Source organism: Pristiophorus japonicus, chromosome 20 (assembly GCF_044704955.1).
Source record: "Pristiophorus japonicus isolate sPriJap1 chromosome 20, sPriJap1.hap1, whole genome shotgun sequence".
In the NCBI taxonomy this organism is placed as follows: Eukaryota; Metazoa; Chordata; class Chondrichthyes; family Pristiophoridae; genus Pristiophorus; species Pristiophorus japonicus.
In genome coordinates this window covers 44,746,950-44,767,789 of record NC_091996.1, presented here as the reverse complement: position 1 = coordinate 44,767,789, position 20,840 = coordinate 44,746,950, and the positions used below count along the sequence as shown (strand labels likewise).

Below are 20,840 nucleotides of genomic sequence, written 5' to 3'. Positions count from 1 at the left end.
CATTCAGATGAAACCCTTTGTCTGTTATTTTAACAAAGACATCAACCCTCTTATTTTAAACAGCTTGATGCCTTTTCTAGAGTGCCAGACAATGGAGTTTCATACCATCACGTTGATGAGCTGGATGCTAATAAGGTTACGGTGCAATTTCACCACATGAAACTCTTGGCTTCCTTCAATGGCTAAATAATAAATGAATGAGAATATCACGAAGGAAAGATGCCTGGTCAAAATACTGTGGAAATTGGCAGACTTCTTCATGGCCACATTTGAGTGACTGGCTGCAGACCAGCATTGGCAGCCACAACAAAGATTTCCTGAAGTGACTGTATGCTTTCTCTGTTGGAGTTCAGGGTGTGAGGCCTAGCATGTTGCTAAGAAAACCAACATTGGGGAAGTTCCTTTAGCCTCCAAGTCAGCAGTTAGAAATCGTTATGAAATGTTGAAAGCTGCACATTGTAACTTTCACACACAATTAAATTAAAATGTAGCAGATATAAATAAACAAAGTAACATGCAAAAGATTGAGAGAATAAGAAACGTCATATATTAGGAAACACCTGCAATGATAGAAAGGTAATATAAACCCAAAATATTTGTTGGGCAGAGGTACTTTCATCATTCTTCATAAAGAAGACTAGCATTTATATAGCGCCTTTCACGACCACCGGACATCTCAAAGCACTTTACAGCCAATGAAGTACTTTTGTAGTGTAGTCACTGTTGCAATGTAGGAAACGCGGCAGTCAGTTTGCGCACAGCAAGCTCCCACAAACCTGACCAGATAATTTGTTTTGTTATGTTGATTGAGGGATAAATATTGGTCAAGACACTGGGGATAACTCCCCTGCTGGTCTTCAAAATAGGATCTTTTACGTCCACCTGAGAGAATAGATAGGGTCTCGGTTTAACATTTCATCTGAAACACGTCACCTCTGACAGTGCACCACTCCCTCAGTACTGCACTGGAGTGTCAGCCTAGATTGATGTGCTCATGTCCCTGGAGTGGACTTCAATAACATCAATAACTGCACAATGTAATTTATTCTGTGTTCTCAAAATAAATGAAACTGGTAAGGCTGCATGTATTGCCCCTCATTAGTTGCCTGAGAGGGTGATGGCTCACTCTGTCGCAGTGCTTGTGATAATGGATGCTCCCTCAACTTTCCCTTTGAATTCCAGGACATTGACCGAGCAACGTTGATGGAACTGTCCAAGTGAGGATCATGTGTGACTTAGAAGATAAATTGTTTTTAAGTTAAAATTGAGGTAACAGAGGACAGTGGGTGGAGAAAGGTGGACACCGTGCACAATATAGGTGGGGATATAGGGAACAGAATGGTATAGGGAATTGTCAGGGTTGCAGGTCCTACAGCTAAATATTGACAAGTGTCAGAATTAACAATGTTGGGATATGAATCTGAGATAAATCTTTTTACTCAGAGCATTCTTAATATACTACATATTTCGCAAATTTCATGTTTGATCTATCTAAATATAAAAGCAAAAAGTAGGAAATTATAGACCAGTTAGCCTAACATCTGTCGTTGGGAAAATGCTGGAGTCCATTGTTAAGGAAGCAGTTGCGGGACATTTGGAAAAGCACAATTCAATCAAGCAGAGTCAGCATGGTTTTATGAAAGGGAAATCATGTTTGAAAAATTTGCTGGAGTTCTTTGAGGATGTAACGAGCAGGGTGGATAAGGGGGAACCAGTGGATGTGGTGTATTTGGATTTCCAGAAGGCATTCGATAAGGTGCCACATAAGAGGTTATAACACGAGATAAAAGCTCACAGGTTTGGGGGTAATATATTGGCATGGATCGAGAATTAGCTAACTACAGAAAACAGAGAGTCGGGATAATTGGGTCATTTTCCAGTTGGCAAATAGTAACTAGTGGGATGCCGCAGGGATCGTTGCTAGGTCCTCAACTATTTACAATCTGTATTAATGACTTGGATGAAGGGACCGAGTGTAATGTAGCCAAGTTTTCTGATGACGGGTGGGAAAGCAAATTGTGAGGAGGACACAAAAAATCTGCAAAGGGATATAGACAGGCTAGGTGAGTGGGAAAACATTTGGCAGATGGAGTATAATGTGGGAAAATGTGAGGTTATCCACTTTGGCAGAAATAATAGAAAAGCAAATTATAATTTAAATGGAGAAAAATTGCAAAGTGCTGCAGTACATAAAGACCTGGGGGTTCTTGTGCATGAAACACAAAAAGTTAGTATGCAGGTACAGCAAGTAATCTGGAAGGCAAATGGAATGTTGACCTTTATTGTAAGGGGGAGAGTATAAAAGCAGAGTCCTGCTACAACTGTACAGGGTATTGGTGAGGCCACAGCTAGAGTACTGCATACAGTTTTGGTCTCCATATTTAAAGAACGATATACTTGCATTGGAGGCTGTTCAGAGAAGGTTCACTAGGTTGATTCTGGAGATGAGGGGGTTGACTTATGAGGATAGGTTGGGTATGTTGGGCCTATACACATTGGAGTTCGGAAGAATGAGAGGTAATCTTATTGAAACTTATAAGATAATGAGGGGGCTCGACAAGGTAGATGCAGAGAGGATATTTCCACTCATAGGGGAAACTAAAACTAGGGGACATAGTCTTAGAATAAGGGGCTCCCCATTTAAAACTGAGATGAGGAGCAATTTCTTCTCTCAGAGGATTGTAAATCTATAGAATTCTCTGCCCCAGAGAGCTGTGGAGTTTGGGTCATTGAATATATTTAAGGCGGATATAGACAGATTTTTTGAGCAATTAGGGAGTAAACGGTTATGGGGAGTGGCCAGGGAAGTGGAGCTGAGTCCATGATCAGATCAGCCATGATATTCAATCGTGGAGCAGGCTCGAGGTGCCAAATGACCTACTCTTGCTCCTATTACTTATGTTCTTATATACTTAAATGCAATATAACAAAAGCAATAGTCATCGTCTTTGAAGTAAGTCACTGTCAGTTTTGCCTGAGGCTCCATTGACACTAAGTAATAGGCACTAAATGGTGCTGCTGTCATTTTTGGTATTCAGTTTCTACTTATAATTAAAGAAAAATACTCGTCACCATTTTCCTCTTCTGCTCTGTAATTTCACTAACATGGCTGATGCATTGTTGGTTTGAAGGGATTCAGACTTATTATGCCCATCAAATGATAATCCGGTACACAATAGTTGCCAAGTATTTCATGTCAACCATTTTATATGTCCAAATGGGTTATTATTACTCAATCCTACCCTCCAGCACTGTTAAATGATTTAAAAAAATCTGTTTCCTGTGATAATAAAGTCTATATCAACATCCTATTTGAAAATCAATAGACACCATTATGCATGGCAATTTGGGTTAAAAGCTCACACCACATCTTATTACGTTCCGAATTTACTAATTATTTATTGTTAGTTGTCTGGACCATCTTGTCATTCAATTTTGTGCAGCTGTGAAATTCAGAAAGCCGATTAATTTGCCAATTCCGCACCAATCTATTTTTGTAGTGTTATCGGCAGATTTTTTTAATTTGCCATTTACTGATGATGGGTGGGCTGTATAGACAGCTCCATATCGAAGTGCATTAAAAAGGAGCATTGCGGATCTATACTGCAAGTTCTTTTCAGGACAAATCAGCTCCTTTCTAATAGCTGACTTCACAAAATAAAAATGAATCTTTGCTATCACATAAATCAAATTAGTATTTAGAAAATGTTTAAATATTGTGTAAATGATAAAAGGGAGTTTTCAGCTTTATATGTATTTGATTTAATTTTGAATCCTCTACCAGTATAATAATACTCTGATTTACTGTTTATACTTCTAGAATACTGCTAAGTAATTTGAACTTATGCTATTTTCTTGTTACTTTACGACCCAAGAATTGTCAGTGGTAATCAATGCCCACTGCAGTGATAAATTGATTTTTTTTATTCATTCATGGGATGTGGAAGTGTTGGCAAGGCTAGCATTAATTGCGCGTGAGGAGTGGTGGTGAGCCGCCTCCTTGAATGACTGCAGTCAGTGTGATGGAGTTACTTCCTCAGTGCTGTTAGGGAGGGAGTTCCAGGATTTTGACCCAGCGACAATGAAGGAACAGCAATATATTTCCAAGTCAGAATGGTGTGTGACTTGGAGGAGAATTTGGAGGTGGTGGTGTTCCCATGCGCCTGCTGCCCTTGTCCTTTTAGGTGGTAGAGATCGTGGCTTTGGGAGGTCCTGTATAAAAAGTCTTGACATGTTGGCGGAGGTGTACAGTAATATAAAATTATCATGTAATTACTATAGATATGCTCTGTGTCTACATTTTATGAGAGGTGCAGTATCTGTAACATGTGATGCAGATCTCAGTACTGTGGTCTGTTGTGGGGATTAATTGTTTAGCCAATTGTGATAGTTATGTTTGCCTTTACTGCAACTTTAATACTTGAGCACATGGGAGGAACCTGATGATCCAGCTTCTTGTGCTTGTCTGCTATTCATATTGTATTTTGGGAACTGTCAAATATATATGAGGAGTTCACCTATTTTCTGAACTTCTAAATCAAAACCTGGAAGTTTGTACTTAGTGAAGTGTCATGAGGATTATAATTTACTTTACTATTACGTGGTCTGCATACCCTGTCCTTAGCCTGGCCATGGTAAATTCCAGATTGAAGAATATTATCGGGAAGTGGTGTCAAATGAGATTGAGACATTACTCCACAGGGAGAAAAGAAAGATCTTGTGTTTATATAGCATCTTTCACACCCTCAGGGTGTATCAAATTGCTTTACAGCCAATGAAGTACATTTCCTATGTTACATTGGTGTAATGTAGGAAACACTGTAGCTAATTTGTGCACAGCAAGCTCCCATAAACAGCACTCAGATAATGACCAGATAATTTGTTTTAGTGATGTTGTTGAGGGATATATATTGGCTAGGACACCAGAGAGAACTCTCTTCATCTTTGCAATAGTGCCATGGGAGCTTTTCATCCATTTGGAAGGGCAGATGTTGAGTTGGTTTAACGTCTTATCTGAAAGACGGAACTTCCGACAATACAGCGTTCAAGTACTGCACTGAAGTGTCAGCCTAGATTAAATGCCCATGTCTCTGGAGTGAGACTTGAAACCACAAACTTCTGACTCACAAGCAGAAGAGCTATCACTGAACCAAGGCTGAGACAGGAAGGGAAGAAACCTGAGTCTGACTTAATCCAAGGCTGTTATTGTGCCCCTCATTGTAACCACATACAGATGCACACATATGGTGCATGGCCCAATGCATGGGGCAGGGGGAAAGGATAACAAACATGAAGTTATTACAAAACAATGAACCTGCATCAATAGTAGTATAATGGAACAAAGTATATTCTTGTGCTGTAAAATGAAACAATGTAATTATGCTTTGATATTGGGACATAGTTAAAGTAATAATCTGTATTTTAAATATCATTTGCTATGTTGTGGTGTTTATATGTTGGTACAAATTTATCATAAAGCAAAACAGTTTGTTCCAGTCACAATTGTAAATGACAATATTTATCCTCAACTGAACGTCAAAATACATGACCCAGATCTGTAAATAAATACAAACTGCTTGAATGAAGCCTTCTCCTATTTGCAAAATATATTTTGTTACCTCATTTATTTTTAAACAAGAGAACAATTCTGCCATAAGTGGACTGCCATCGCTCCTCTGAGGAATTCAAGGCTTAAATAAAATGTAAACCAATACATTTGTTAACTTTTAACATCAACATGACTGTTTACCTCAGGATATGGACTGTTATGTCCTGCGTCCAGATGGAGGGGGGAAAGGTGATGTTACGTAATGATGTGTGTATTGTCCCAGTACCTTAAATGTAATGTAAGTACTATGCCACACCACAGAGGGCGCTGCGGTGGGAAACCCTGGTAGTACCTGTAACAGGTGCTATATAAGGCTGATCACCACACCTGGGAGGCACTCTGGAGCTGAACAATAAAGGACGAAGGTCACAGCAGTTAGACTTACACCAGACCGTGTGGAGTCAGTGATTTGTGTGCTACATACACCACAATGGACAGTGCTGATATTCCTCCCACGTGCTGCCATCAAAAGTTGGTGTACATATTTGGATTTGCACTTGCATTTTAAATACCCATTTTCTGGCCTCTTCGGCCAAGTGGAAAATGACCATTTAACTCATGAAGCAGAATCAGGCCTGTTTGGCATCATTACTTGTGATTGTGTCTGAGAAGAAGAGAAATTGGGATCTAGGCCTTCAGATTCTCGAGGTTTTGAATCGGGTTTAGAAGCTGCAGGTTTAGAATCAGTAAAAGGGCCACTTTAATTCAAGTCAAATATCAACCATCAGGGCAATTCAACCAATTCTTTATTTTACATTCAAACATTTTTCACTTCCTGCATCCAGCTTGTTGGTTCAAGGAATGGATTTCCCTTCGCTCTTGCATCACCTAAAGTACAATATTAGACTTTTAGTAACATGGGGAAGCAATTCTGTTTTCAATTAAAATTTCTTTTGTCTATTGCACATGTGTAATACTCAGCTACCTGCTGCCAAGTTTGCAGACAGCGAGACATTCCCAGACTCATTTACTGTACATCGATAATTTTATGGTGTGCAAATGGAACATTCTGCAAGTTGGAACTTCTTCAAAGTCCAACTGTTCGAGAAAATTGTGCGACAATTTTACTGGCTTTCTCATTGCATTGAGGAGATCTAATCATTGCATTTAAAGTTAGGGTTTTCCTGTTAAATTCTTTCCGTTGTAACCTTGTAAGTGTTATTTTGGGATTGACCATTACTGCACATAGTTTCTGACTGTTGTTGGATTAAGTGCCTGCTAATTGTTCTTGGACAATGAGGATCAAAAGGCTTTGCTTATACTCATTGAATCAAAATTTGCAGGACCAGGTAAACAGCAGTCAGTTTTTAATGTAGCCATGGTGATAAAGCAAAGCAATTACCAACTTGAGCATAATAAGGTAGAGTTTCCGCTTTGGGCACAATCAGCGATGCCCAAAATTGTGCCCGATTTGAAAAGTGTTTTCCCCCATCTAATTTCCACTCAAACGCATTTGCATATCACAGAAAGCAAAATCCGCCATGAACCAGCGCAATCGTGCAAAAAATTCGCTTTAAAAAAATATTCCTTGATATATTTAAGAGCGGTAACTTGGTTCAGTTTGATTTATCCAGCTGAAAATGGGGTTATCACAAAAAATAAACATTTTAAATCACAGTGTCAATCCTGCACCTGAGTAACCCGATTTTAACTGACTATAAATGACTTTTTAAATAATATGCAAAACTATTTTCTAGTTAGATTGGAGTAGAGTAGTCAGTTCCTTTAGCGCCTTTCACAACCACCAGATGTCCCAAAGCGCTTTACAGCCAATGAATTACTTTTGGAGTATAGTCACTGTTGTAATGTTATTTTTAGCAATGTAAATTTTTAAAAAAAATGATTAATATCATTCAAAACATACCTATTAGCGTCCTTGAGCCCAAAAGATCGAGCTTGATTTTGAGCGCCTCCTCGAAGGTTCGCTAACGAGCACAATTAGCGGAAACTCGCAGTGGTGATTCATTCACCCTGGGGGTGTGGCCAGTTTTGTGGACAGGGCCTGCCTCTAAGGCGATGCTTTTAAAACAAGCACAAAAGATTGCAGAAACTCAATACCTGAACAAAATTTGCCCTGAAAATTCTGCAATCTTATGTGTGGGTTATGCTGATATTGGCAAATTGCACCAAAATAACCAGCGGAATCGAGCGGAAACTCCAGGCCAATGTTTTTATATTCTAATGACTTTTCTATACCGCAAGTAGCAGTTTGACAGTGGGTTCAAATCCCATTCCAGGGACTTGAGCACATAAATCTAGGCTGACATTCCAGTGCAGTGTTAAGGGAGTGCTGCACTGTCAGAGCTGTCTTTTGGATGAGTCGTTAAACCGAGGCCCCGTCTACTCTCTCAGGTGGACGTAAAAGATCCCATGCCACTATTTTGTAAAAGAGCAGGGGGAGTTAACCCCTGTGACTTGGTCAGTATTTATCCTTCAATCAACATAACAAAAACAGTTTATCCAGTCATTATCACGTTGCTGTTTGTGGAAGCTTGCTGTGTGCAACTTGGCTGCCGCGTTTCCCACATTACAACAGCGTCCACACTTCAAAAGTACTTGATTGGCTGTAAAGCGCCTTGAGATGCGGTCGTGAAAGGCGCTATATAAATGTAAGTCTTTCTTTCTTTATTTCTTCCTTTCTTTGATACCTACTTTCCAGCATTCTCTGTTCATATGACGGTTACAATGCAACTACTGGAATCAGACCAGTAGCTCCCATTCAGGTTTGAGACAGGCAGAACCCTGTTTACAACTGCTGGCCCCTACATGGCTTGCATTCCAAGTCTTCTGTTCAGGAGAGAGCTCTCCACGTGCCTGATTGTAGAGTTGACTCCCAAAAACTAGAGATTTAACTGACTGCAGAACAGGAATCGGAGAAATCGCTCCCTCTCCCTTTCTAAACATTAAAATTAAGGTCTTCAAAAGATCCAGGGGTCCAATAGATTCACTGAGGATTTTGGAAACCAATTCGACACCTCAATGGATGTACGATGCCAGACACAAGAGATATGAAAGCAAAATACTGCGGATGCTGGAATCTGAAATAAAGACAGAAAATGCTGGAAATCTCAGCGGGTCAGGCAGCATCTGTGGAGAGAGAAACAGAGTTAATGTTTCAGGTCAATGACCATTCGGCAGAACTGGCGAATGTTCGAAATGAACAGATTCTTAAGGAGTCTACCGCCTCAAAGGACCCTTACTCCACAGACAGATGAAGCCCTGACTCTGAACTTAACACTGCTGGTTTAGTGTCAGTGTGAAATGGAAGTGGCTTCCTACCAATGCTAAATGCCCCTTAAATGTTAGTGAAGAGCGAATAAGATAGCTGACTTGCTGCTAACACTTACAGGTTTAGAACAGAAGCTTAAAAAGGCTCCCAGCAATCTTGTGGTTGCAGTTATACTTCAGCTGATGTGACGTCACAATGGTGTGAGGGTGTCCTCCTCAAGGATGGTCTCCCGCCATTTGCCTTAACTCAATGTACCTTCAGTTTGGTTCCTAGTTACAGTGCTGTTTTCCAAAGGGCATCAGATAATATTTGTACATATTGTGATTCATTGGTTTTCTTGTTATGTGATAACTATAGAAACACATCAAAATACAATATCAGCCAAATCATAATTATTTATTTAACTGCTGATTGGCATGGTTGGATGAAAGACACATTATAATTGTATTTAATATCTTCACTGCCGTTGATGATAGCTTGTGATAAGTGCCCCACCTCGAGAAATTGGCCAGGATCAGCGATAGTGCCGCCCCCACTGAAAATCCATCTCCATTGCATCGAAGGGGAAACTCCACCCTCGCTATTTAAAATTTCCCATCTGCTCTATAGCAAATAATCTAACTTTGTGTCCACCTGATAGTTCAAGATAAACCTTCAATATTCGTCTGAGCGGCAAATAATATTGTTTGGTTACTGATTAAGTGAAACTGAAAGCTATGTCAAATGTTATTACAATGTGTAACCCATCCATCACACAAGTGAGATCAGGGGTTGTCTGGAAAGAGCAATTTCTCAATGGCTGTCACATTATTTATCTTACCTGTGCCTTGCTGTGACATGTTAATGCATCTCAGTCACACCTGTGGCTTCAGTGTTTGCAATTTGTTTGATACTGTACAACCGCAAGGCTGAGATCATCGGGCGTTTTAGTCATCAGTGATCATGGAATAGCCATTGCCTCAACTCACTTAGCATTTTGAATCAATCATCCTGCCGTCTGACATCATATTAGATGGCAACTTTTTTTGACTTTGTTTTATTGAATGGATGCCTTTGCTTGATTTGGTTGCCTCAATAAGTTTACAAATGTAATCATTAACAACAAAAATCAAAATGTGTGAAGGGTTAAGGAAACATCATGTCAGATTGTGAAGAGAAATGGGGCGCTTTCACAACGTTATTTTTTATTTTGCTATTTTACAGATAAATTGCATCAAAAAGGAACCAAAGCTTTCACCTTTTATCGCTGTGTGCTATATCGGTAAACCGACTGCGCTGAACAGTAAGACTATAAACCACCAAAATGGGGCTTCAGTGGCACATTTTAGTTTGTTTCATGACAGCTCTTTGGGTGGAACAAACCCATGAGGGACTTATTAAGAAAGTTATTCGGCAGAAAAGAGACATCTTGCAGCCAAAAGAAGAAAATATCACTTTGCCACTCGGAACACAACCTATAAACTTCAACCACGTCTACAACATCAACGTTCCTCTTGGCTCGCTTTGTTCTGTGGACCTGGAGTCCCCTGATGGCATTGCAAGGCCCAAAGCTGACTCCAGCGACCAGCACATCGAGCACACTGTTGATGGTGAAAATCAAATTGTCTTCACTCACCGAATCAACATCCCACGTCAGGCCTGTGGCTGTGCAGCAGGCCCAGATATCCGTGACCTGCTCCACAGGCTGGAGGCGTTGGAAGGTCACGTATCATTATTGCGCGATCAGTGTGCTAATGGAGGATGCTGTGGAAACGGTGCACAACAAGGAAAAGGTATGAAAGTAGCAACTATGTGCTGTAGTTAAATAATTGTGGTTGTCTATATACAATGTCACCAATGTAGACTGAGAACAATGCTATATCTATATATAACTTGTGTTATAGGCTGCTGAAGCCCTCATCTATACCTTTGTTACCTCTAGACTTGACTATTTCAACACACTCCTGGCTGGCCTCCCACATTCTACCCTGCATAAACTAGAGGTGATCCAAAACTCAGCTGCCCATGTCCTAACTCACACCAGGTCCCACTCACCCATCACCCCTGTGCTTACTAACCTGCATTGGTTCCCCGTTAAGCAATGACTCAATTTCAAAATTCTCATCCTTGTTTTCAAATCCCTCCATGGCCTTGCCCATCCCTATCTCTGTAATCTCCTCCAGCACCACAACCCCCCTCAAGATGTCTGCGCTGCTCTAATTCTGCCCTCTTAAGCATCCCTGATTATAATCACTTAACCATTGGTGGTCGTGCCTTGTGCTGCTTAGGCTCTAAGCTCTGGAATTCCCTGCCTAAACCTCTCCACCTCTCTACCTCTCTTTCCTCCTTCAAGACACTCCATAAAACCTACCTCTTTGACCAAGCTTTTGGTCACCTGCCCCAATTTCTCCTTATGTGGCTCAGCATCAAATTGTTTGTCTCATATTACTCCTGTGAAGCGCCTTGGGACATTTCACTACATTAAAGGCACTATATAAATACAAGTTGTTGTTGTGTTTTTACAACAACCAGTTGGTACATATTTAATCTCATATCCCAATAATTTATTATTGAAAACATGTTTGTCATATTAGAACTGATATAACTGCAATGTCCAAGCAATTGATGTAGTTAAAGCCCTTCCGTCTTAGCTGCACACTGTATATAAATTATGTCACTTGTACACTAACCTACATCTTTGTTTAGGTCGTGTTGATGTACAACCTTTCTGTGGTGCACATGGAAACTACAGTACAGACACCTGTGGCTGTTTATGTAATCCAGGCTGGAAAGGAATAAATTGCACAGAACCTGACTGCCCAGAAAACTGCAATAAAAGAGGCATGTGCATTAACGGCAAATGTTTGTGTGAAGAAGGCTTCACTGGTGAAGACTGCAGCTTTGAAGTAACCTGCCTTAATGACTGCAGTGATCAAGGCAGATGCATAAATGGAGTCTGTCAATGCTTTATTAGTTACACCGGAGAAGACTGTAGCCAGGAGCTGTGCCGAATTGACTGCGGTGTATATGGAACCTGTGCTGATGGAGTTTGTATCTGTGATGAAGGTTACACAGGTGAAGACTGCAGGATAAAGCTCTGCCCTAACAACTGCAGCAGCCAAGGTATCTGTGTCAATGGACAGTGTGTCTGTGATGCAGGTTTGACTGGGCAAGACTGTACAGATCTGGCCTGTCTTAACAACTGCTATAATCGTGGCCGCTGCGTTGATGGAGAGTGCATCTGTGATGAAGGTTTTACTGATCAGGACTGTTCAGAAATTATTTGCCCCAATGACTGTTATGACCGTGGGCGTTGTATCGAAGGTGTATGTTACTGCGATGAAGGCTTCACTGGTGAAGATTGCGGAGAACTTGTCTGTGTAAATAACTGCAGTAACAATGGCCTCTGTGTCAATGGGCAATGTGTCTGCAATGAAGGCTACGCAGGGGAAGACTGTAGCGAATGGGCCTGTCTGAACAACTGCAACAATCATGGAGTCTGTGTCGATGGAGAGTGCATCTGCCATGAAGGCTTCACCGGAGAAGAATGTGATGAGCTGGCCTGTCCAAACGACTGTAATGATAATGGTGAATGTGTCAATGGTCAATGCGTTTGTGATGAAGGCTTCGCAGGAGAAGATTGTGGTGAATTGGCCTGTCCAAACAATTGCAACAACCGTGGGCACTGTGATAATGGGCATTGTATCTGTGATGAAGGCTTCAGAGGAGAAGACTGCAGTGAACTCGTCTGTCCAAATGATTGCAATAAAGTCGGCCGCTGTGTCGACGGGCAATGCATCTGTAACGAAGGCTTCACCGGAGATGACTGTGGTGAATTAGCTTGTCCACACAACTGCAACAACCGCGGCCGCTGTGTCAGTGGTCAGTGCATCTGTGAGGAAAACTATTCCGGGGAAGACTGCAGTGAGCTGATTTGCCTTAATGACTGCTATGACCGTGGCCAATGTGTCAATGGCCAATGCATCTGTGAAGAAGGCTTCACAGGAGAGGATTGTGGTCAACTGGCCTGTCCAGACAACTGCAACCACCGTGGCCACTGTGTCAATGGTCAATGTGTCTGTGATGACGGTTTCACTGGTGAATACTGCAGTGAACTGGCTTGTCCTAACAACTGCAATAACCATGGCCGCTGTGTCAATGGCCAATGTGTCTGCGATCCAAATTACAGAGGTCTAGATTGTGGAGAGCTGGCCTGTCACAATAATTGCAATGATCGTGGGAGATGTGTTGATGGCCAATGTATCTGTGATGAAGGCTACATAAAAGAAGACTGCTCTGCTGGTAGGTGATAACAAATATTTGGTTCCACTTGGTTTGCCTCAGACAAATATCTATTTCACTCAAGATCTATCTTCTATATTAGCTTTTATTGCATTACAGAAATTTATAAAAGTATCTACCAAAAGGAATGCTGGACAGGAGCACAATACATTCAACTATACTCAGCTGTCTATTATTTACAATACAAAAGAGATCTGAATTGTATTTTACATGTCCAACAATTCTAATTGCTATGGTTTCATAATATACTTTTAAAAAGCTGAAATTAAACTCGCATCTCATGGGTTGTCTTTGTTCCCAGTCCATTTAGCAGTACTTTCATTTAGACATTTTAGTGTTCAAAATACAGAAAAGGACTGTACAGGATGTATATATATTTAAATAAATGACACTAGGTTATAAATCACTTAGGTAAGCAATTGAATTGCATACTGTCTGGTTTGGAATTTTTTTTAAAAAGCTTCCATGTGAATCCAAGAGATTTTTCCATGTGTTTGATAGACCGTGCCAAAATCTCTGCAGTTCATAAATACAAGTTATACACAATGGAACGAAACATGAGCTTAATCGTCTTTTACCATTCTCAATTAATTTGCTGAGACAGTCAACAACTGACAAAGTAGCAACGCTATTTATTCTCTGCAGTCTTCTTGCCTGGTATGTCCAGAGGCTCATGATTTTAAAAAAAATAGGATCATTATTATTTCTTTCATTCCTCCAATGTGACACGTTGATTCACCATTCTTTTTGGCTAAACCTATTCCCTCGTGTACCTTTTTCTCCTTTCGTAACCTTACTCCTCTTTGCGCTCTGCCTATGAATGCTGCTGTCCATCAGTCGAGTAAGTATACTTTATGGAGGGGATAACTCCCCATGTCAATTCTTTTTCTCCACGTTCATACCTGAGATGGAATGTTCCAGCTGAGTTATCTCATAGTTAAGAAAAGTTCTAATGCCAGCCAAGGCTAGGAAGTAAATCCCAGGCTTCATGAATTGGGGTATTATGGCCTACTTCTGGAACAATTGGCTGAGTCCCAGGTATGCTTCCTACTAATTGAAAAAGCAATAAAAAGTCGAGTTTTATATTCTCTGGAATGATTATTAGTAGAATTTGAAATATTATGCTAAGAATGCATGAAATTAAATCAACTGACTTCCAAAGCACAGGAGCCATGTGTCCTGAAAACTATTTGATCATCTGAGTGTTTATCACTATAAACCTCAATCCTTGTCTTAACCAGATTTATATTTGGTTCTTTTAGAAGGAATTAATCAACACAGATTTTGCCTGCAATTTGTTCCACATATTCACCGCTGTAGGAACATTTATTTTCCCTTTTCTCTGGTCACCCCCTCCGCAGTTCTACATTCACACTCTTAAGTTAAAACAAAAATCTGCTTAATTCTACAATGTCTGTACTTTTCTGGATCATGGCTTAGCTTACCTCAAATCATTTCTTAAGTGAAAACAAGGCCACTGCGATACATTTAGCCAGGTGGATCGTCACAGCCTTTTCTAATCATTCTCATTTTCTGAGACCTGTAAGTCTCTTCATAAAATGGGGTCCCATATGTGGAATCACCTTTGTCACGTTTCTTTAAACCTTTCCCATGTATCAGTGTCAAAACTACATGGAAAAAGTTGCTATGATCTGGAATGCACTGCCTGAAAGGATGGTGAAAGCAGATTCAATAGTGACTGGAATTGGATATAGACTTGGAAAGGAAAAATTTGCAGTGCTATGGGGAAAGAGCAGGAGAATGGAACTACTTGAATAATTCTTTCATAGAGCCGGCCAAATAGCCACCTTCTGTGTTGTGATTCTGTGATTTTATACCAATACGCTCCTGGCCTCACTGATAATCTACACAAAGTTAGATTATTAGTTTTAATTTACACTTTAGTGAGTATGTTCCTCAGATTTCATTGCAAGAAGAGAATTTTCCTCAGAAAACAGAAGCTAATTTAACTTAATGGAGAGCGCTGCTTGCAAACAACTTATCTTTTAAATAATGTATTGAATACATTTGAAATCCATATATATTTTAAGTTATATTTATTTTAAAATGAAAAATTGTCCAGTATATGGTATATGGCTGTCGCTGTAACATTTATACAATGCAGTTAAACCTACTCACAGAGGATATGTAAAATACAAGAGTAATATTTTATTGATCAAAAAATAAATGTGGGAAAAGTCTATCAAAAACATCCCGGAAATAAGCAGAAAGTAATATCAGTGAAGGTGGCAATAAAAGAAAATCACTAACAACCTTTGTGATGGAACTCAATGTCATATATGATGCTGACCACTTCTTTACAAGCAAATGCTACTCTTTGACTTAGTTGATGGTCATCTTACGCTGACTTGGCACTTCTGGAGTCAGTCTCTACCTAAGGCACTGGCGCTTGCTCACAATAGCAGTCTGCAGGAGTTTAATACATTACATCACAGAATCTGGGTTTCTTCCCGAATGGAAATAAGTAGTTTGACAAAAATAAGTGGAAAGAAAGCAACAGTCTCTACTACCAACTTTGCCGTTCTCCTAGGGTCTCATGTATAAGTTAAATGTGATGCATCTCTGGGAAATCCTTATACATATATATAAGGATTTCCCAGAGACACTCCCCCATCACCACCGCCCACCCATCCCTGAGTGTCCATGCTCCTCATGGCCCAGGGCTATATTCTTAAGTTACATAGCTGAGGATAACACTGCACACTGGAATTTCCATAGGATTCCCACTACATCTTTTGTTAATCTGGAATGTGGATAATATCACATGCTGCACCTACTTTGTAGCTAACTAGTCAAATTGATTTAAACTTAAAGCATATTTACTAAAACAACCATATGAGGCAAAATACTATACACCACAATATGGCGTTACATATACATTGTGGTACGTTGGTTTGTACTAATTGTTTCATAGTGTATGCTTGACTCTTTCTTTTACACTCTCTCCCTTTCCCTTTATCTACCCTCTTGCCTCATTCTTATAATGCAGTGGTTGCTGTCAACGAACCGGAAGCTACCAGAAGCTCCCACAGAAGCATTCTGCGCACAAATGCCAACGTTCATAACTTTCACCAATCCAATAGAAACATCACTTCAACATGAGCCGATAGAAATTCAACATAATCTGATAGAATCAACAATTGATTGGAACTGCACATGCGCAACGACTTTATGTCGTTAGCAGCAGTCGCGTCCTTTCAAGAATGGCGCTACTCTGCATTATGAGTGTTGGGCCTTTGCCCAAATTTCTCAGTTTAGAAAATGTACATGAAGACAGAATTATGACCAGCATGACCCTTTAGTTTTTTCAGTATTTTTTGTATTAATAACTTTACCACAGATTTTGTTTCTTCCTCCAGTTTCTCCCCCCAAAAACCTAAAGGTGACTGAAGTGACTCCTAAAACTGTGGACTTGGAGTGGTATAATGAAGTTAGAGTAAACGAGTACCTTATCACCTATACCCCAACTGCTCCTGGTGGTCTACAATTGGACATTAGAGTACCTGGAGACCAGAAGTCAGCCACCATCCGAGGGCTAGAACCAGGGGTTGAATATTTAATCAATGTTTATGCTATCCTTAACAACCAGAAAAGTATTCCCGTCACTGCCAGGGTAGCAACATGTGAGTACCACCAATCTCTGTAGGAATGTTTATTTGCATATTTGAGCCTGTGAACAGCAAACTTAATCATCTATGCTTGGTAATAATGTTGGTACAAAAGGCACTTCAGTAAGCTTCTATTAACATGAGAACAGTTGTTAATTGAGGGAAAGCAAATTCACAGCCTAGGGCCAAAAGTAATTAAGAGGCAATAGATGTGAGTAAGAAAACTGTAGGTTTGATAATCATTTTTTCAGTTTAAAAATGTCTAACATTGTGGCTCTAGAGGGAATATGGCTTGAAATTGGAAATATGTCTTTTTAGGACTATTGTATACTATTTGCCTGTTATAAAGAAACTACCATTAATCCAGGCTTAGCTATCCACCTTTCAAAAATCGTGCTTTTAGATGCCAGTGTTTGGAGACTTCAAGCAAAATTATAGACAGATTAAGCATAGATAGAAAAAAAGTTACTGTTGTCAGTGGCAACAAGAAGCCTCACCCTGATAACTGGGAAAATGAGCCTGAAAAACACTATTGGTGATGTTATTGTGCAAACACCTATGTGCTTGTATCAAATTCCTGACTCTACAACTTTAACGGAAGCTTCAATCCATTTATTTTAGTTTAAGCTGGCTAATACCTTCATTAAAGTAGTGGGAAGAAATATTTGACCCAAGTGCATTAAGTGTTCGTCCATCACTGACAGTAATTTCTACCATGTAATGTCTCCAAGTGAGATCAATTTGTTTGAAAGAAAAGAATGATTTCAATTTATATAGTGCCTTTCATGACCACCAGACATCTCAAAGCACTTCACAGCCAAAAAGGTACTTTCGGAGTGTAGCCACTGTTGTAATGTAGGATGCAACATGTTAACATTTTGATGAATTGCTGGATGCTAAGCCATTTGAACTTGTTAACAAGTATTAATGGGAAAGGGCAATATGCTACAGGTGGAATTTATAGCCAAAAACAACAAACTATTGATTCAAATTCAATGGCAAACCACTGTGGTAGAAATTACTTTGCTAGGCTTGTTACCAAGAACTAAATTGAAAGGCTGTCTTAAACTGCACTGTGCACTAAAATATCTAAATTACATAATTTGGAGTACAGCACAATTACATTTTTATTGCCACTTTCAATTTAGCACCTACACCACAGCTTCGCTCATGATTGCTCAGAACCTGAAAAATAACCCATTTTTGTTTTTTGGCAGCCAAATCACTGTACAAGTATCTGGTTATTTGTTCAAGTAACACATCACTTTTGTAAGGATTTTAGTTACATTGGCCATCAAATGGCAACTCTAAGGACTTGCATCTGAATATAGTTAGACTAAACAGAAATATATACAAATAGGCACATTAGAAAATAAGATGGAAGGGGCAGTGATGTCAGGAGAAAGCTCCCTGACTTTATGTTGAAACAAGATGTATTCACCTCAGAGAGGCAACTTTGTTATTGATTTTCACCGTGAGGTTCAAGTCTAGTAAACGTTCTACGGTGGCACCAGCGGAACATTTACTTTGACCTTTTGACCACGATGCTTTTCATCTTGTGTGCTTTTAAATGTATTTCCCAGTTAGCAGTGTGTTCAATTCCATTGTGTGCAAATTAACCTGACTTGAAATTCCAGTCAGAGTGGTAATAGCCCCAAAGAAAACTCGCTAAGGAGGTTATAAGAGCATCTTCTTTTAGCTATAGGTCAGTAAGCCTTTTCCTTTCATTTAAATGAATTGCTGAAAATCTGAATAGCAGTGCAGAAACCATGAAAGTTGCATATGCCTCCAGTTAGTTCTGTTTCATTCTGATGTTGGCCCTTATTCAGGGACATTGGCAGTGAACGATCCTCACTGATGTCAAAAAGCATAGGCCCCAAAGAATGAAATATTTCTCATTTTTAAAATTAAATTAGCCGAAGGAAGATTGGAAGATTGGTGAACGACTGCACCAAAGGTTGCACGAGTGACCTTGAGAATATGAGAATGGCCTCAACTTTTCACTTCAGGCATTCTAAGTTCCTTCTGTAACCCTGGGTCTACAGTTTACTGCTGCTACCCAAAGCTGCAGGCTATATTTGTAAATCACAGTGCCGATCCCTTCACATTGAGTTCTCTTTATGGATATACCCTGCAAATCAATTTTTATGTGATCGCAACAAGAATAAATTAAACAAAACTTGTAACATAGAAACATTTCATATTGGAACTATTGATTTGATTTTGGACTAATCCATATCAAAATCATTACAAAGCGCCAGCAATCAGCAGCACATATTTCAAGTGAAGATTGATTTCAAAGTCTGGTTGTTTGAGAAAAGCCACTCTCGGATTACTTTCAATATTTAACAACTACATTTTAAATTGTGCCTTACCTTTGAGACAGTTTTCTAAACACTGTGTATAATAATTTATATCAAAGAGAATAAAAGCAAAGTATCTTCAATTCCTTAAAGTAAATTGAAGCTGTATTCTTGCAATGTATGCCAAAATTGTTGATCAGTAGACTTCATTAATTATGCTCCAAGGAGACATCTCACTGACCTCAAAATTCTCTGAGGAATGCACTTCAAGTTTTCCTGAATGAGGAAACTGCAGTGAGGAAATAGTAAGCAGGCCACTTTGCAACCCATGTGGCTACTTAAACCATATTAAAGCTAAAGACTGTTGATTGAAGATAGTCCTTCTCTCAACCTATAATTATTCTGGTGGAAATTAACTGTTTGATGTGAAGTTCCAGCTTTCAAAAAGTAATTCCTGCCTCCCTACAGATCTACCCATGCCAGATGGCTTGAGATTCAAGTCTGTCCGTGAGACCTCCGTAGATGTGCAGTGGGAACCTTTGAACATTGTGTTTGATGGTTGGGAGCTCATTTTCAAAGCCCCGGTAAGTCAAATGCTAAAACTCCATGGTCACAAGACATAAAGGATGGTTTTAAATGTGTTATTATAAGAACATAAGAAATAGGAGCAGGACTAGGCCATTTTGTCCCTCACACCTGCTCCACCATTCAATAAGATCATGGCTGATCTGATCTTGGCCTCAATTCCACTTTCCTGCCTGTTCCCCATAACCCTTGACTCCCCTGTAGTTCAAAAATATGTCTATCTCCGCCTTGAATATATTCAATGACCCAGACTCCACAGCTCTCTGGGGTAGAGAATTCCAAAGATTCACGACCCTCAGAGAGAAGAAATTCCTCCTCATCGCCGTCTTAAATGGGCGACCCCTTATTCTGAAACTATGCCCCCTAGTTCTAGATTTTTCCACGAGGGGAAACATCCTCTCAGTATCTACCCTGTCAAGCCCCTCAGAACCTTATATGTCTCAATAAGATCACCTCTCATTCTTCAAAACTCCAATGAGTATAGGCCCAACCTGCTCAATCTTTCTTCATAAGACATATTGATTTATTATGACATGGGCCAAATTTATTGAACAATTCTGGTCCTAATACTTTACATCCATTGATAATTATATATTTTAAATTTCCAATCTGTTTTTTTAATTCACATGAGAAAAGGTCCTGGATCAGTTCTTGTGAACTACAATGTTCGTGAGCCATGTGTTTTCTTCCTTGGTATAGAATGAAAGTCAAGAAAGTGTTTATCTTTGTTATATTGACTTCAGAAGTAAGTCATATCATGTGGCATCATCTATTGTTCTATGCCTTTTAAATGTAATTTTATTTTTGTAGCTTTTGCTACCCATACCTCCCCCCCTCCCCCCCACCCCAAATCTTCCCCTAGTTTACCTTCATCTCCTCAATAAAGTCAGGGAGATAGTCTAGGTCTAGACCATGGTTGCCACCACTGATCCCTGATACCATCAATGGCATTTTTTTTGTTGATTTGCCATCAAGTACACCTGAACAATACATAAATGCAAACCTCCCCCCGCCCCTCCCCTCCAAGCTATTTTCCTCCTTCAAAATAAATACCATGGTATCATTAAGGTGCTGAGTTTTCTTCACTTCATTCCTCTCATATTACTGTCATTTATCCACTTGAAATGCAGGCAGCTGTAAAACATCTGTACATCTGTTCCTGAAAAATGCATGCCTAAAATCCACATTTTCTACTGTTACATGTT

General features: G+C 39.7%; 1 protein-coding gene across 8 annotated transcripts in view; it reads left to right on the top strand.

Annotated features, from left to right (window-relative positions):
- LOC139232513 (tenascin-like) overlaps nt 1-20,840 on the top strand; it is a 137,383-nt gene that overhangs the window by 27,254 nt on the left and 89,289 nt on the right. For all 8 annotated transcript variants that reach the window (XM_070862844.1, XM_070862843.1, XM_070862842.1 and 5 more), the window contains exons 2-5: nt 10,041-10,609; nt 11,523-13,118; nt 16,499-16,762; nt 19,519-19,634. In XM_070862844.1, coding sequence (XP_070718945.1) covers nt 10,141-10,609; nt 11,523-13,118; nt 16,499-16,762; nt 19,519-19,634 — 2,445 coding nt within the window. In that variant the 5' untranslated portion in view covers nt 10,041-10,140. The remainder of the gene's footprint in view (nt 1-10,040; nt 10,610-11,522; nt 13,119-16,498; nt 16,763-19,518; nt 19,635-20,840) is intronic.